This window comes from Phacochoerus africanus, chromosome 1 (genome assembly GCF_016906955.1).
Source record: "Phacochoerus africanus isolate WHEZ1 chromosome 1, ROS_Pafr_v1, whole genome shotgun sequence".
In the NCBI taxonomy this organism is placed as follows: Eukaryota; Metazoa; Chordata; class Mammalia; order Artiodactyla; family Suidae; genus Phacochoerus; species Phacochoerus africanus.
The window spans coordinates 213,638,155-213,655,078 of NC_062544.1; the positions used below are offsets into that span (position 1 = coordinate 213,638,155).

Consider the following 16,924-nt stretch of genomic DNA (forward strand, 5'->3'; position numbering starts at 1 on the left):
TTGTAGGTTGCAGTCATGGCTCAGATCCTGCATTGCTGTGGCTGTGGTATAGGCCGGCAGCTGTAGCTGATTCAACCCTTGGCGTGGGAACCTCCATATGCTGTGGGTATGGCCCTAAAAGAGCAAAAAAAAAAAAAAAAAGTCTTTTATTATGCCATGCGATATTTTTTTTTTTTTTTTTTTAGGGCTGAACCTGCAGCATATGGAGGTTTCCAGGCTAGGGGTTGAATCGGAGGTACAGCTGCCAGCCTACACCACAGCCACAGCAACGCATTCATTTCTGCTGTGCCATGACGGGAACTCCAAGATATCTTGATTGTATATTTTCCAAAGTATTTTTCCAGCCACATCTCCCAACCCTTCCAAAAGAATATGCAAGTCATGGAGTTCCCGTCATGGCGCAGTGGCTAATGAATCTGACTAGGAACCATGAGGTTGCAGGTTTGATCCCTGGCCTCGCTCAGAGGATTTAAGGATCCAGCGTTGCTGTGAGCTGTGGTGTAGGTTGCAGACTCGGCTCAGATCCCGAGTTGCTGTGGCTGTGGTGTAGGCCGGCGGCTACAGATCCGATTAGACCACTAGCCTTGGAACCTCCATATGCTGCTGGAGCAGCCCTAGAAAAGACCAAAAAAAAAAAAACAAAACAAAAAAAAACACCCCACAAATCCAAGTCTTTCCAATGCAATAAAAGAAGCTAGATTATAGTTCTGTCCACCCTCTCTCTCTTTTTTCTCTTTTTTTGTGTTTTTGCCTTTTTTAGGAACACTCCCGAAGCACATGGAAGTTCTCAGGCTAGGGGTCTAATTGGAGCTGTAGCCGCCGGCCTACGCCAGAGCCACAGCAACGCCAGATCCGAGCTGTGTCTGCGACGTACACCACAGCTCACAGCAACGCCAGATCCTTAACCCACTGAGCAAGGCCAGGGATGGAACCCGAAACCTCATGGTTCCTAGTTGGATTGGTTAACCACTGAGCCACGAGGGGAACTCCTCCAACCTCTCTTTTTGAAAGCAAATAGTCCTAATGACTTTAATGCAAATGTCTCAAAACCCAGTTTGTAAAACAGAAACCCAGTTTTGAGACATTTGCACTAATTTTGAACTTAACTGGTATTTTGTGTGTTTTTTTTTTTTTTTAATTTTATTTCATTCTTTTGTCTTTAGTCTTTTTAGGGCCGCACCCACAGCATTTGGAGATTCCCTGGCTAGGGGCTGAATCAGAGCTGCAGCTCCTGGCCTATGCCACAGCAAAGCCAGATTCTTACCACATCTGCGACCTACACCACAGCTCACAGCAACGCCAGATCCTTAACCAACTGAGGGAGGGGCATTGTCACAGATACTACTCGGGTTCATGAACCACTAATCACGATGGGAACTCCTGTGGTTTTTTTAAAAAAGGCAGCAGCTGAAATTCACAGCTTGCTGACAAACACACTTCCTCTGAGGAAAGGGGAAGAGAGGGAGAGTGAATGCTGCATTTCTCCATTGGCCCCAAAGTGCAGATTCCACAAAGGGACACTTAATAACCTTTTCTCTACTCTGAGATCAATCTTATCATATTCCTCATCTTCATTTACGTTGATGATTATAAGCACCTACTTATCCTGGTCATCCCTTTGGCTTCTCCATATCCATATGGCTCAGCATATTCCCTTTTCTGGCCTGAATTTCTTCATACCCCATCCCCCACTTCTCAAACATTCTTATTGAGGTCTGCCATCCCCACAGTGCTCTAGTGGTAGGTTTCTCTCCACACCTCTGTACCACTAAGCATAGAGATGGGGTGTCCTTTTGGCCACTCACTGCCTCTTTGAGATCTGTATTTCCCTCCTACTCTTTAACTTCTGGGCTTTCAAACTCATGTCTACCTTTTCTTGATTGAAACATCTATCAAACACTGCTACTATCTCCAACATGACTCATAATTCATGGCAATTCCAATGGCTACAAAGATGTCTGTTACAGTTCTTTGGCCTCCTCTGATGTTCTGGTCCTTTGGCTGACCTCAGCCACACACACCCATGGTCATATCTCATACCTTTATCAGTACCAATAACTGAACTCTTAAATCTCAGCTGTACTCCACCTCCTATTTTTTTCACTCCTGGTTTCCAACACCAGCAATCATTTGACTCCATGGACTTAAATAAATCCCCACTCATCTTCCAGTGTCCATCATTCCTTTCACATTATCATTTCTTTGATCCTCTCAAACTTCACTGCATTTACTTGGCTTAACACGGTTAAAACTCTGCCTGCTCCTTGCCTGTACCTCTGCAGCTAAGGATGGTGTTAGAAAAAGACATCCCTGCTGACCAGCATCACTAACCTCACAGGGGCCCTTAGGGCTTCCAGCATTCACACTAGATTTCCCTATTTCACCCTCTCTCCCACTCTCCTCTTTCTGTTCCAAGGTACTAAACGTTACCTAAAGGTGTCATGTCTTCGAAGGCTCCTCTCGGCTCTGACAACTTCACAGGACTTTCCTTTCCTTTTGATGACTTTCACAGTTTGGTGGAGTACTAGTCAGGCATTATATTGTACAATGGCTCTCTATTGGAATCTTTCTGATATTTTCCCCCTCAAGATTAGACTGAGATTATGGACTTGGGGGAAGAAGATCAGAGTTAGACTGCCATTTTCATTACATTATATCAAAGGTACAGCCTTATCGACATGATTTACGACCGCTGATGCTGACCTTATCACATGGTAATGTTTGTGAGGTTTCTCCACTGGGAAGTAACTCTTTTCTCCCCCTTTTCATACTGTGCAGCCTACACTTAAGGAGTGGGGAGTCAGGCTCCATCTCCTTTGGGATGGACTATCTATATAAACTATTTGGAATTCTTCTGCATGGAAAATGTCTCTTCTGCCACATTTATTTATTTAATTAATCACTTGTTCACATCAGTATGGAATCATAATTATTTTATACTTTGCCCCCCCCCTTTTGTTCTTTTTCGGTCTCATCAGTAACATATGGAAGTTTTGAAAATTGTTCTGACAAGTTCTCTAAAATTAATCATTTCTAGGAATTCCCACTGTGGCACACTGGGTTTATTTCTGGTGTTGCTGCAACTGTGTCTCAGATCTCATCTCTGGCCCAGGAACTCCATATGCCCTGAGAGGTGGCCAAAAAAGTAAAAAAAAAAAACAAAATGAAACAAAAAACCTAACACCATCTAGGGAATTTCCTGGTGGACCAGTAGTTAAGATTTGGTGATCTGATGTTTTTGCCACTATGGCCCAAGTTCAGTCCCTGGTCTGGCTGTTGTATGTTAAGGCCAAAAACAAAAAAACAAAAACCAAAACCACCAAGCCATATATATATATATATATATATATATATATATATATATACACATATTATCTCCAACACCATCTACATAGGATAACTTCTTGTTTTTTAGGTTTTTTCTTTTTTTTATTTTTTTGCTTTTTAGGTCCCCACCCTCAGCATATGGAGGTTCCCAGGCTAGGGGTCGAATCGGAGCTGTAGCCACCGGCCTACACCAGGGCCACATCAACGCAGGATCCGAGCTGTGTCTGCGACCTACACCACAGCTCACGGCAACGCCGGATCGTTAACTCACTGAGCAAGGGCAGGGACCGAAGCCGCAACCTCATGGTTCCTAGTCGGATTCATTAACCACTGCGCCACGACGGGAACTCCTGTTTTTTAGGCTTTTTTTGTTTTGTTTTGTTTTTTAAGGGGTGCAGTATATGGAGATTCCCAGGCTAGGGGTCGAATCAGAGCTGTAGTCTCCCACACCACAGCCACAGCCACAGCCACACCAGATCTGAGCTGTATCTGCAATCTACACCATAGCTCATAGAAACTGGATCCTTAACCCAATGAACAAGGCCAGGGATCGAACCTGTGTCCTCATGGATACTAGTCAGATTTGTTTCCACTGAGCCACGATGGAAACTCCGATACGGTACCTTCTACATATTACACTGGTACCTATTACACTGGCCTCTGTAGCTCATTTTGTAGATTAACCTACTTTGAAAAACATTTTTAAAAAAATTTCTGGCAATAAGTCTATAGTCATATATGGTAATTTAAAATCTCTTGGAATTCCCATTGTGGCTCTGTGCAAACAAATCTGACTAGTATCCATGAGGATGTGGGTTCAATGCCTAGCCTCACCCAGTGGGTTAAGAATCCGGCATTGCTGAGAGCTATGGTGTAGGTCGCAGACATGGCTTGAATCCTGTGTTGCTGTGGCTGTAGTGCAGACTGGCAGAAGCAGCTCCAATTCAACCCCTGGCCTGGGAACTTTCATGTGCCTCGGGGGCAGTCCTAAAAAGCAAATAAATAAATATTTACTTTTCTTTTTTTTGTCTTTTATATATATTTTTAAGGGCCACACCTGTGGAATGTGGAAGTTCCCAGGCTAGGGGGTCAAATAAGAGCTATAGAAGCCGGCCTATGGCACGGCTACAGCAATGCAGAATCCGAGCCACTTCTGGGACTGATACCACAGCTCATGGCAATGCCATATCCTTCACCCACTGAGCATGGCCAGGGATCAAAACTGTGTCTTCATGGATGCTAGTCAGATTCGTTTCCACTGAGCCACAAGGGGAGCTCCCAAACCTCTTTTTTTAATTAAAAAAAAACATTTGGCACCACCTGTGGTATGCAGAAATTCCTGGGCCAAAGATAGAACCTGCATCATAGCCATGATCGTGCTAAATCCTTTAACCACTAGGTCGCCAGGGAACTCCTAAAACTTTTTTTTTTTTTCCATTTTTGGGAAAAACCTCCTATGGCATATGGAGGTTCCCAGGCTAGGGGTCTAATTGGAGCTACAGTTGTCAGCCTAGGCTACAGCCACAGCCACATCAGATCTGAGCTGTGTCTGCAACCTAGACCATGGCTCATGGCAACGCCAGATCCTTAACCCACGAGTGAGACCAGGGATGGAACCCACGATCTTTTGGCTCCTAGTGGGATTCGTTTCCACTGCGCCACCACGGGCACTCCCGTGTATATTATTAAGTCACTCATTCCCTTCTCCCTTCCATCTCCAGAAACCACTAATCTCTTATCTCTATTCTAGAGATTTCATACGCAGCTGATCCTCATTATGTGCAGATTTCATACATGTCAATTTACCTATTCACTGAAATTTATTTGTAACCTCAAAATCAATACTCTCAGTGCTTTGTGGTTATCCATGGATATATGCAGAGGTGAAGAGCATGGTGCCGAAGTGCTGTCCAGTGTTCCTAAGTGCAAGAAGGCTGTGATGAGCCTTATGGAGAAATACACTTGTTTGATAAGCTTCATTCAGGCATGAGTCATAATTTTGCTGACCATGAGTTCAACATGACTGAATCAACGACACATATAAAGTGTCTTTAAACAGAAACATACATAAAATAAGGTTATGTATATGTACTAATCAGTTTATCAAGGCTTACAGGAATCTAACCCTTTATTTCCCCTAGAAGCAATGGTTCAGAATTATGTTAATTCAGAGCTCGCTGCTTTGTAGAACTACCACAAATAGGAAGAATCAACTATAAAGAGAATCATACAATATGTGATCTCTTGTGTCTGACTTCTTTCACTTGGCTTAATGCCTTTAAGGTTCAATGTTGTATGTATCTGTACATTTTCCTTTTATTATGGTTAAATGATAATCCACTGTATGGAGACGCCACTTTTATTTATTCACTCCTCAGGTGATAGGCATTTGAGTTGTTTCCACCTTTTGGTTCTCATGAATAAGGCTGCAATGAACACTTGTGTATAAGTTCTTGTGTGGATATATACTTTTGATTTTCTTGGTTATAGACCTAGCAGTGGAATCGCTAACTTATATGGTAACTCAGAGTTAACTTTTACAGGAAGTGCCAAACTTTTTCAGAGTCCTGTACCATTTACATTTTCACATATTCATTAGCAATATATGATGGTTCCAATTTCTCCACATTCTCACCAACATTTAATATTGCCTGTCTTTTTTTTTTTTGGCTGCACCCAAGCCAAAGTGCAAGAAGGCTGTGATGAGCCTTATGGAGAAATACACTTGTTTGATAAGCTTCATTCAGGCATGAGTCATAATTTTGCTGACCATGAGTTCAACATGACTGAATCAACGATAGTGACAATGTGGGATCCTTAATCTGCTGAGCCACCAGGGAACTCCAGTCTTCCATCTGTTTTGTTTTGTTTTTTTTGGCCACACCAAGTATGTGGAAGTCCCCAGGCCAAGGAGAGCATCCCTGCTACAATTACAACCTGCACCACAGCTTCAGCAACAGTGGATCCTTAACCCACTGTGCTACCGGGAACTTCTTCATCTGTCTCTTTGATTACAGTCATGCTAGTAGGTGTGAAGTGTTATCTTGCTGAGGTTTTGATCTGCATTTCCTTAATAACTACTGATACTGAGTCATATATGGCATTTAAAAGTACAAGAAAAAAAAGAAGAAACATTGAACTCCACCTCATCTGCTAGAATATGTAATTTTAAAGTTTACTGACCTCAACTATTTCTCAGGACCCTCACTTTTTTGTTTGAATATGGGCTTTAACATTGCCATCTACAGGGGAGTTCCCTTTGTGGTGCAGCGGAAACGAATCCAACTAGGAACCATGAAGTTGTGGGTTTGATCCCTGGCCTTGCTCAGTGGGTTAAGGATCTTGTATTACTGTGAGCTGTGGCGCAGTTTGCAGATGCGGCTCCAATCCTGTGTTGCTATGGCTGTGGTGTAGGCCAGCAGCTGTAGCTCCAATTGGACCCCTAGCCTGAGAACCTCCATATGCTGCATTTGGAGGTTCCCAGGCTAGGGAAACTCCCTGCTTTCTTCTTTATACTTGGGGATATAGAGGCCAAGGTTCAAAGTTGATAACCTGAAAGATACATCTAGAGTCCCTTAATTCTATAGAGAAGTGAGCAAATTCTTACTTATGTGCAAATCTGGAAACTATACAGCTTACTAAAAATTTATAAACTCTTTACCTGACAAATCCAACTCAATAACCCAGAAGCAAATGATTTTTAAATGTAGTGAGCAAAGAGGCTAGATTTTTAGCAACTCCATATCCTAAATCCTTGGTCAGTGACTGGCACAAGCAGTTTCTAAATAAATGGTGGGTTTTTTTTTTTTGGGGGGGGGGTTCTTTTTAGGACTGCACCCAAAGCATATGGAAGTTCCCAAGGTAGGAGTCAACTGGGAGCTGCAGCTGCCGGCCTACACCATAGCAACAGCAATGCTGGATCAGAGCCAAGTCTGTGACCTATACTGCAGCTCATGGCAACACCAGATCCTTTTAACTCACTGAGTGAGACTAGGGATCAAACCCGTGTCCTCATGAATACTAGCTGGGTTTGTTACTGCTGAGCTACCATGGAAACTCCCTAAAGTAAGTGTTTTAAAGAAAATTCTTTTTCTCAAAATAGGTTGGTGTTTAATTGGTCTTACCCTCAAAGGATTTTCATTGAGATATGGAGGCTCTCCTTCTACCATCTCAATGGCCATAATACCCAGAGACCATATGTCTACTTTAGGGCCATAAGCTTTCCGTGTAACCACCTCTGGTGCCATCCAGTATGGCGTTCCAACCATAGTACTTCGCTTGCTCTGCTCAGGGGTGATCTGGGCACAGAAACCAAAGTCAGCTGTAAAACAAAACAAAACAAAACATCTTGAGTTAACGGTGTCCATGAACTGTTTCAGAGTTTACTTTATATGACTTAACTAATTACATTTGAGTACTTAGCCTCTATTTTTTTAAGAATGCATTAATAAAGTACACCAGAATGGGCTTATAAATATTTTGATGATGTTATATACTCTCACATTTTAATTTTTACTTCCCTCAAGTAAAGGGTAAATTAAAAGGAGAGCTCTCTCTAAATAATTCTATTCTAAAAATTTTAATAAAGTTGAAAAGGTCTAAGAAAAAGTCACCACAGCTGGACACCAAAACTGTTTCCACCGTGAATCAGGCAAAGGTCAGGAAGTGGAAACGACTTTTGAAGAAAATAAACAGAAGAAGCTAGAATTAATAAGCATCCAACTCAGCCGAGAGCCTAGAAAACTTTTAACTTCACCAGTATTGCTCTATTCCAATCACCTCATTTCATAACTGAGGAGCAGAATGCCTAATTTAGTACTCAGTGTTAATTTAGTGGGAAAGTCAATATAAGAATCTAGAATTTTTTCCTTCCTTCTACTGTTAAAGCCATTCTATTCCATATATAACTACTGTTAATAATTAGATACAATTGTAAGCATTAGACTTTTTGTTATGAATTTACAAATTTACAAATAATATCCATGACCCGCTTGGTTTACTTTAACCTAATCAGGATATTTTGTAAACTGCTTTTAAAAATCTAATTTATTTTTAGAGATCTTTCCATATTAGTATGTTAACCTATCTGATTATAACTACAAAACTTTACAGAACATAAAAACACCATAATGTATTTACCCATTTCTATACTACTAGGCATTTACAATACTGTTGGTTTTTCTTTATGAGGTTGCAGAGAACACTTTTGTACTTATTGCTATAAATATGTCCAATAATTCTACAGGAAAGAATCCTAAAAGAGCAACTGTTAGGTCAAATCATAACATTTATAGCTAAAACGACTGCTTATAACTCTTTCAAGTACCTCATAAGAATTAACATACCTCATGATAACTTTATAAAATAGGTACACATATTATTATTATGATTCCCATCTTACAAGCGGGGAAACTAAGGCATACATATTTTTATATAACTTATCCAAGATCATTCATCAGTAAGTGGCAGAGCCAGGATGAAATATTATCCAAGATAGTCAAATTTGGTTTACCTGCATATCCACCAAAAATGTATGAGAATACTGATTTCCAGTTTTCCCGTTAAAATTACAATTAGTAATCACATGTTTTGACCCTCTGATAGAATCTAGATTTCTTTTCTTATGGTTGAATAACCTTGAGAATCTATCTGAAAAAGCAGTCAGACTCTCTAGGCAAAGAGAAGAAAAAGTTTTTGGTGCTTGATCCAAGAAATGCCTTGAATTTTGCACAGTTGGAGAACCCTTAAGAGAAGTGCTTCTTGAATCCTGCAGAGGGCATGGTTGGAACTGAGATTATAGCCAGAGGAAAAGGTGTGTGTCTCCCCCCAAGCCGGTGACTCTACTATGTCTGACATAGAAGATAATTAGGAAAAGAGGTTTACACATGGTTTCTTTTAAATTTTTTCATCTCTGACATCAGGGTCATACAGCCCTTCCTCAATTAGGCCACTCTCTCCCAAATCCAAAGAAAGATAAACAGCAAAATGAGAAAAATCTACCCTAGGAGATAGCACAGATAAATCCAAATTTATGTTTGGAAAACACCACCAACAAGACAACAGTCCCAGGCACTATTCCTCAGTGCTTTACTTTTTTTTTTTTGGTCTTTTTAGGGCCACATTGGTGGGGGTCAAATCAAAGCTGTAGCTGATGGCCTGCACCACAGCCACTTTTTTTCCTTGTCTTTTTAAGTGCTTTACATTTTCAATATTCAGAAGAATTCCCTGAGATATTTTCCTTATCATACGAATGAGAAAATGAACACAAAGAGATCACATAATTACCCCAAATTATTGAGCAAGTTAGTAGCAGCTCTGCTATTTAAACTCAAGCTGTCCAGCTAAGAGTCCAAATGTTTTTACTACTTTTCTCCCTCCCCCCCATATATTGTCATAAAAATTTAACAGAAGAGGGTTTTTACTTTAAAAAAAACAGAAAATTATAAGTAACATAAATATTATTTGTTCACTTGTTACTCACTAAGTTTAACCGATCCTTCCATGCCTAAAAGCACATTGTCACTTTTGATGTCTCTGTGAATCACTTGGTTAGCATGTAAAAACTCCAATGCCTGTAAACACTGAATAGAAGAAGAAAAACACCTGTCAATGAAACAGCCCCCAAAAATTCTAAGTGATGTTCACATATACTACCCATGGCCTGAACATCACCTCCTGTATCCAGTAGAAAGCCCTCTAATAATACATTTACGAAGAAAAAAAATCTTCTCATGTGCAAAACCATGAAAATAAGACACCTTAAATAATTAGATCCCCCTCTTCCTACCCTCTGGGCTTACCCAGAGATGATTATTAATAATATCTCATCTAGTCCTATTTTTGCCACAGATTATTTAAAACTAGAAGAATATCACTCTGTCTTCAGTGTTCCCATTTATGAAATGATGGGTGGGTCTACATGATTCCTAGGTCTGCGCAGGTTTAAATGCCTAAAGGTATGCAGCACTTGTAAACATGCACAAGGATTCTTAGAAATCATTTCAAGAATAAAGGATAAACTTGTCATCATTCCCATTTGAATCTGAGACACTCAGAAGTCTAGTCAGTACAAACCCCTGGGAGGTCTAGTTCTCTCTACCTGCTCAAGGCTTCATTCCTTCCATGGCAGGTTTCACATAGAGTTATATCCACACCTTAGACATTAGTAATGAAAGAAAAACTTTCCTCTTATGCCCTATATCAGAAAGCACTGAGTCTAAAAAGCAGAAAAACTATTCTTACTTTCTTAAAGGCAATGATGAGATTAAATTTTAAAAATCTGCTTGCTATCATTTTTAATGTAATCTGAGCATTAATTGTAATTTGAAAAAGTTGTGTTTGTTTCTTGCCCCCATTAAAAGAGGACAACAAAATAAAACTAAATAAATAAACAAAAATAAAACCAAAAGATACAAAAAAAATAAAGCAATAAAAAATATTTTCTTATTGTAGGACAACAAATAAAGTCTGTATATCATTAATAACAACTAAGAATACTCTTCTATTCAAAGAAAAGAAACAGGTTAACTGTGTATTATTGCATTACATTTACCAAGCACTTAGGCAGATTCCTGAAAAGAAAAAAAATCCCCCCAAAATACTTGTAGAAATAAATAGAAACAAACTATGTCACAATTAGAGGAACTCCTAAAACAATTTTTTTTTTTAGGGCCGCACCAGTGGCATATGGAAGTTCACAGGCTAGGGGTCAATTTGGAGCTACAGCTGCTGGCCCACACTACAGCCACAGAAATGTGGGATCCAAGCAAGTAGCGTCTGTGACCTACACCACAACTCACGGCAACACTGGACGCTTAACCCACTGAGTGGGGCCCGGGATCGAAGCCACATCCTCATGGATACTAGTCAGATTTGTTCCTGTTGAGCCGCAATGGGAATGCCCCGAAGTAATTTTATATCGATTACGAAAATAGCTACTAGAAAAACAAAGTATATCTAGATAAATTCTTAAGTTTTTTTTTTTCTTTCTTTTTTTTTTAACTTTTATTATTGCACCTGCATCATATGGAAGTTCCCAGGCTAGGGGTCGAACTGGAGCTGCAGCTGAGGCCTCCACCACAGCCATGGCAACACTGGATCCAAGTTGCATCCAAAACCTATGCCACAGCTTGTGGCAATGCTAGATCCTTAACTCACTGAGAGAGGCCAGGGTTCAAACCCAAATCCTCAGAGAGATAATGTTGGGGCCTTAACTCACTGAGCCACAACAGGAATTCCTTTGTTAAGTTTCTATCAGATTTAACTGACCAAACATTGTTTGTTAAGGATGTCATATTGTTAAACTATTCATAACTATTAAAAATTTATTTCCTTCTCTCTTGAAACAACCAAGAGGGCTACCCCTTAGCTGGAATACAATTACCCAAGAATTAAAATTTTCAAAGAATACTTTTTTCTGAAACACCTAATAAAACCTAAAAAAGGAAAAAACATCACATATACTGTTTACACAAAAAAAGTTTACACTTTACTTAAATACACTGTAAAAATGTTCAAAGCCAAATCATAGGAAACATATGGTCATAAGAACTTTTACAATTTTGTCCTTTGTGACAAGATTCCTAGGACAAAGAAAGTAGTGTCACAGTTTTAATGACACTAGGCAAGTCATTAACCTAAGTCTAATCTGCAGGGAAAGATTAGAAGAAAGAAAGGTTTATTTTTGTCTTAATTGTAGACATAATTAAAGAAACAATGTCTGGAGATTCACTTATGAATATCATCTCACTGGTCATCTTTAATGAGATCAATAAAGCCAGAAGTTGGAGTTCCCACTGTGGCTCAGCGGGTTAAGAACCGGATACAGTCTCTATGAGGATGTGGGTTTGATCTCTGGCCTTGCTCAGTGGGTTAAGGATTCGGCACTGCCACAAGTTGCAGCACAGGCCTGCAGCTACAGCTATGATTCAACCCCTAGCCTGGGAATTTGCATAAGCTGCAGATATGATCATTAAAAAAAATTAATTAAAAAAAAATATATATGCTTCCATTGCCGTTCAGTGGGTTAAGAACCCGATATAACTTCCATGAGGATGCAGGTTCGATTCCTGGCCTCACTTAGTAGTTTAAGGATCTGAGCTGTGGTGGAGGTCATAGATGTGGCTTGCGTCTGGTATTTCTGTGGCTATGGTGTAGGCCAGAAGCTCCAGCTCCAGGTAGACTCCTAGCCTGGGAACTTCTATATGCCGTGGGTGCAGCCCTAAAAAAATACATATGTATACATTATATATGTGTGTGTATATACATATATACACAACGTACATATATGTATATAAAAGGCTAGAAGTAGACTTATTAATACTGAGGGTCAAGATATGTACCACTTTGTCCTTATTTCAACTGCTGAATGGTGTAATCTTTATTTTTTTTTGTCTTTTGTCTTTTTAGGAAATACTCACTGGCATATGGAGGTTCCCAGGCTAGGGGTCCAATCAGAGCTGCAGCCGCCAGCCTACACCACAGCCACAGCAACGCCAGATCCGAGCTGCTTCTGCGGCCTACACCACAGTTCACGGCAATGCCGGATCCCTAACCCACTGAGTGAGGCCAGGGATTGAACCCAAAACCTCATGGGTTCCTAGTCAGATTCGTTAACCACTGCACCACGGTGGGAACTCCCAGAATGGTGTAATCTCAATGACACCCTCTCTCACCCTCAAAAGTGTCCTGCTTGGATAATAAATAAAATTTCCCTTTCTTCACCTCGTACTCGCTAACCACACATTATTGTAACTCATCAAAAAGGGAGCAAACTCACTTCTCTGCATACAGCAGCAATCTGTGCTTCATCCATGCAGGTCTCTGTTACAACATCCGTAAGTGATCCCCCAGCAAGGTACTCCATTACCACAAACAACTCATCTCCTACCAGGTAACTAAAAAAAAGAACATACAAAATATATTACACTTCTACTTTTTTTTTTTTGTCTTTTTGCCATTTCTTGGGCCACTCTCACAGCATATGGACGTTCCCAGGCTAGGGTTCGAATCAGAGCCATAGCTGCTGGCCTACTCCAGAGTCACGGCAACGCCAGATCCAAGCTGCGTCTTCGACCTACACCACAGCTCACGGCAATGCCAGATCCTTAACCCACTGAGCAAGGCCAGGGATCGAACCAACAACCTCATGGTTCCTAGTCGGATTTGTTAAACTACTGAACCATGATGGGAACTCCCACTTTTACCTTTTCTAAACACATGACACTTTATTTTGAAGAATTTAAATGCTAGGCACTCTAATAAAAAAATCTAGGCATTCCCGTCGTGGTGCAGCAGAAATAAATCCGACGAGGAACCATGAGGTTGCGGGTTTGATCCCTGGCCTTGCTCAGTGGGCTAAGGATCTGGCATTGCCATGAGCTGTGCTGTAGGTCACAGATGTGGCTTGGATCTGGTATTGCTGTGGCTTGGCATTGACTGGCAGCTGTAGCTCCGATTAGACCCCTAGCCTGGGAACCTTCAAATGCCGCTCACTGCAGCCCTAAAAAGCAAAAAAAATAAATAAAGTTTATGGCTTATCTTAATCACCATGCTTTACTGATCTGAAGTAGGACTATTTTAAAAAGTAGGCAAAGAGTTCCCGCTGTGGTACAGTGGGTTAAGAATCAAACTGCAGAGGCTTAGGCCACTGGAGAGATGCAGGTTTGCACTGGTTGCAGCTGAGGCTTGGATTCAATCCCTGGCCCAAGAACTTTCATATGCTATGGGTGCGGCCATTAAAAAAAAAAGTAGGGAAATATACTGAGAAAGTTTATTTCTATGAACATGGTCCCCAGAGTTAGCACTAAAGTCTGAAAATGTTTTCTTTTAACCCATTCAAAACAAATTTAAATATGGAAAATTTTAAAAATTACCTATGATCCTCCATTTCCAAATGATCACTACTATAATTTTCATTTATTTTTCTACTATTCTTTTCATTCACATATATGTATTTGCTTTTTATTTTTTTATTTTTTGTCTTTTTGCCATTTCTTGGGCCACTCCTGTGGCATATGGAGGTTCCCAGGCTAGGGGTTGAATCGGAGCTGTAGCCACTGGCATATGCCACAGCCACAGCAACTCGGGATCCGAGCCAAGTCTGCGACCTACACCACAGCTCACAACAACAACGGATCCTTAACCCACTGAGCAAGGCCAGGGATCGAACCCGCAACCTTATGGTTCCTAGTCAGATTCGTTAACCACTGAGCCACGAGAGGAACTCCTATATGTAACTGCTTTTTAAAAAAGTTGTAAGATACATACTTTTCTATTCTACTTTAAATATCAAGTCCTGAATTAAATTTTTTTTTTTTAAAGGGCCACACCCGCGGCCTATGGAGGTTCCCAGGCTGGGGTCAAATTGGAGCTGCAGCTGCCAACCTAGACCACAACTCTTGTCAATGCTGGATCTCTAACCCACTGAGCAAGGCCTGGGATGGAACCTGCATCCTCAGGGATACCAGTCCGGTTCATTACAGCTGTGCCACTACAGGAACTCCCTAAATGAGGTTTTGATAAGTATATTATTTGCCCAGGAAAGACAAAATGTAAAATAAAATTGACCTGAAAGTTTAAAAACTGTGTGGCCAATTACCCCTGTCAGTAAGGAAATTAATTATAGCCAACCTTTCCTTAGTGTTTCTGCTTCTGATCATTTGTAATTAATTCGAGCACCAGCAGCAAAGTCCTTTATTTAACTTACTTGCCAAGTGATACCCTGGGAGAAAAAGGACCTTCTAAACTCAAATATGCTATTTTTATCTCTCTTCCTCCTTCAAGTTTACTCTTCAGTATTGACATTCAAGTACAATCTAACTAAAGTGGCTAACCCCCAAAGCCATGAGCCTAAAAATTGCTACATTTTTCTCTCAACGTTTAAGAAATATTTTTATTTACCTGTCCAAGAAGTTAACTATGTTGGGATTCTTTAATTCTTTCATCACCAGAATCTCATTAATGATCAATTCCTTCTTTGGCTGTTTCTGTAAATTAATCTGTTTGATAGCAACCTATAATGGAAACAGAAGAAAAAAATCAGAACCAGTTCCCTAATTCTCTTAGAAATCACAAAAACCAATCAGTTAATAATTTATTATATACATATAAAACAATGAAATTATAATTTTCTTATAGGCAATTCTTTTACTTCCACAGTGGCAACGCATAATGCTTTGTAATACATAGAACCTAAATATTTTATTTAATTTATTTATTATTTTTGGCTTTTGTGTTTTTAGGGCATACTCACTGGCATATGGAGGTTCCCAGGCTAGGGATCGAATCAGAGCTACAGCTGTCAGCCTACACCATAGCAATAGGAACTCGGGATCCGACCCACATTTGTGACCTACACCATAGCTCACGGCAACACCAGGATCCTTAGCCCACTGAGCGAGGCCAGGGATCAAACCCGAGTCCTCATGGTACTAGACAGGTTCATTAACCACTTAGCCATGACGGGAACTCCGAACCTAAATATTTTAATATTTCTCTGTCTTTTTATTTTTTGGTCTTTCTGGGGCTGCACCCGTGGCATATGAAGGTTCCCAGGCTGGGTTGAATTGGAGCCGTAGCTGATGGCCTACACCAGAGCCACAGCAACTCAGGATCAGAGCTGTGTCTGAAACCCACACCACAGCTAACGGCAATGCCAGATCCTTAACCCACTGAGCAAGGCCAGGGATCAAACCCACGTCCTCATGGATACTAGTTGGGTTCATTACCACTGAGCCATGACGGGAACTCCTTAGTATTTCTCTTGAAATCTATACCCAAGGTCATAGACCAGGAATTAATCTTTTCATCCCAAGCTGGGAAAATAATTTTTAAAATATTTATTTATGACACTAAATGCATAATTATTTTTTTCTCTTTAATAAGGAAAGTGCTAAAAAATTACCTAGAGTAATTCTTTCACCATATTCAACTGAAAAATAGATTCTTATTGATTATTCACAAGCAGATCTAGTTTCTTCCTATATTAAAAGCTAATATTAACACCCAGAAGGATGAAAAAGTAGCTACCTCTTGTCCCAGTGCCACATCAGTAGCAGTGAAAACCGTGCCAGAAGCCCTAGAGAAAAAAAAAAAAAAAGACACAACTAGATTTAAGATTCCTAAATAACTTTCATTTGTAATATCCAAAGACTTTATACTCAGAACAACTGAGAAGGAGTTAAAGAACGTCTAAGATGGAATAAGACCATACCATCCTGAATGCACCCAATCTCATCTGAATATCCTTTTTTCTTTTTTTTTTTGGTCTTTTTGTCTTTTCTAGGGCTGCACCCGTGGCATATGGAGGTTCCCAGGCTAAGGGTCTAATCGGAGCTGTAGCCGCTGGCCTACACCACAGCCACAGCAACTCAGGATCCTGGCCGAGTCTACAACTTACACCACAGCTCACGGCAATGCTAGATCCTTAACCCACTGAGCGAGGCCAGGGATCCAACCTGCAACCTCATGGTTCCTAGTTGGATTTGTTAACCACTGCACCACGATGGGAACTCCTAAACATCTTTTTTTTTTTTTTCCTTTTTGCCATTTCTTGGGCCGCTCTCATGGCATATGGAGGTTCCCATGCTAGGGGTCT

The 16,924-nt window shown here is 40.5% G+C and overlaps 1 protein-coding gene across 2 annotated transcripts in view; it reads right to left on the reverse strand.

Annotated features, from left to right (window-relative positions):
* PAK2 (p21 (RAC1) activated kinase 2) overlaps positions 1–16,924 on the reverse strand; it is a 102,607-nt gene that overhangs the window by 6,255 nt on the left and 79,428 nt on the right. For both annotated transcript variants that reach the window (XM_047789531.1, XM_047789540.1), the window contains exons 9-13: positions 16,357–16,405; positions 15,229–15,341; positions 13,106–13,223; positions 9,809–9,908; positions 7,452–7,648 (exon numbers count right to left, since the gene is read on the reverse strand). In XM_047789531.1, the coding sequence (XP_047645487.1) occupies positions 7,452–7,648; positions 9,809–9,908; positions 13,106–13,223; positions 15,229–15,341; positions 16,357–16,405 (577 nt within the window). The remainder of the gene's footprint in view (positions 1–7,451; positions 7,649–9,808; positions 9,909–13,105; positions 13,224–15,228; positions 15,342–16,356; positions 16,406–16,924) is intronic.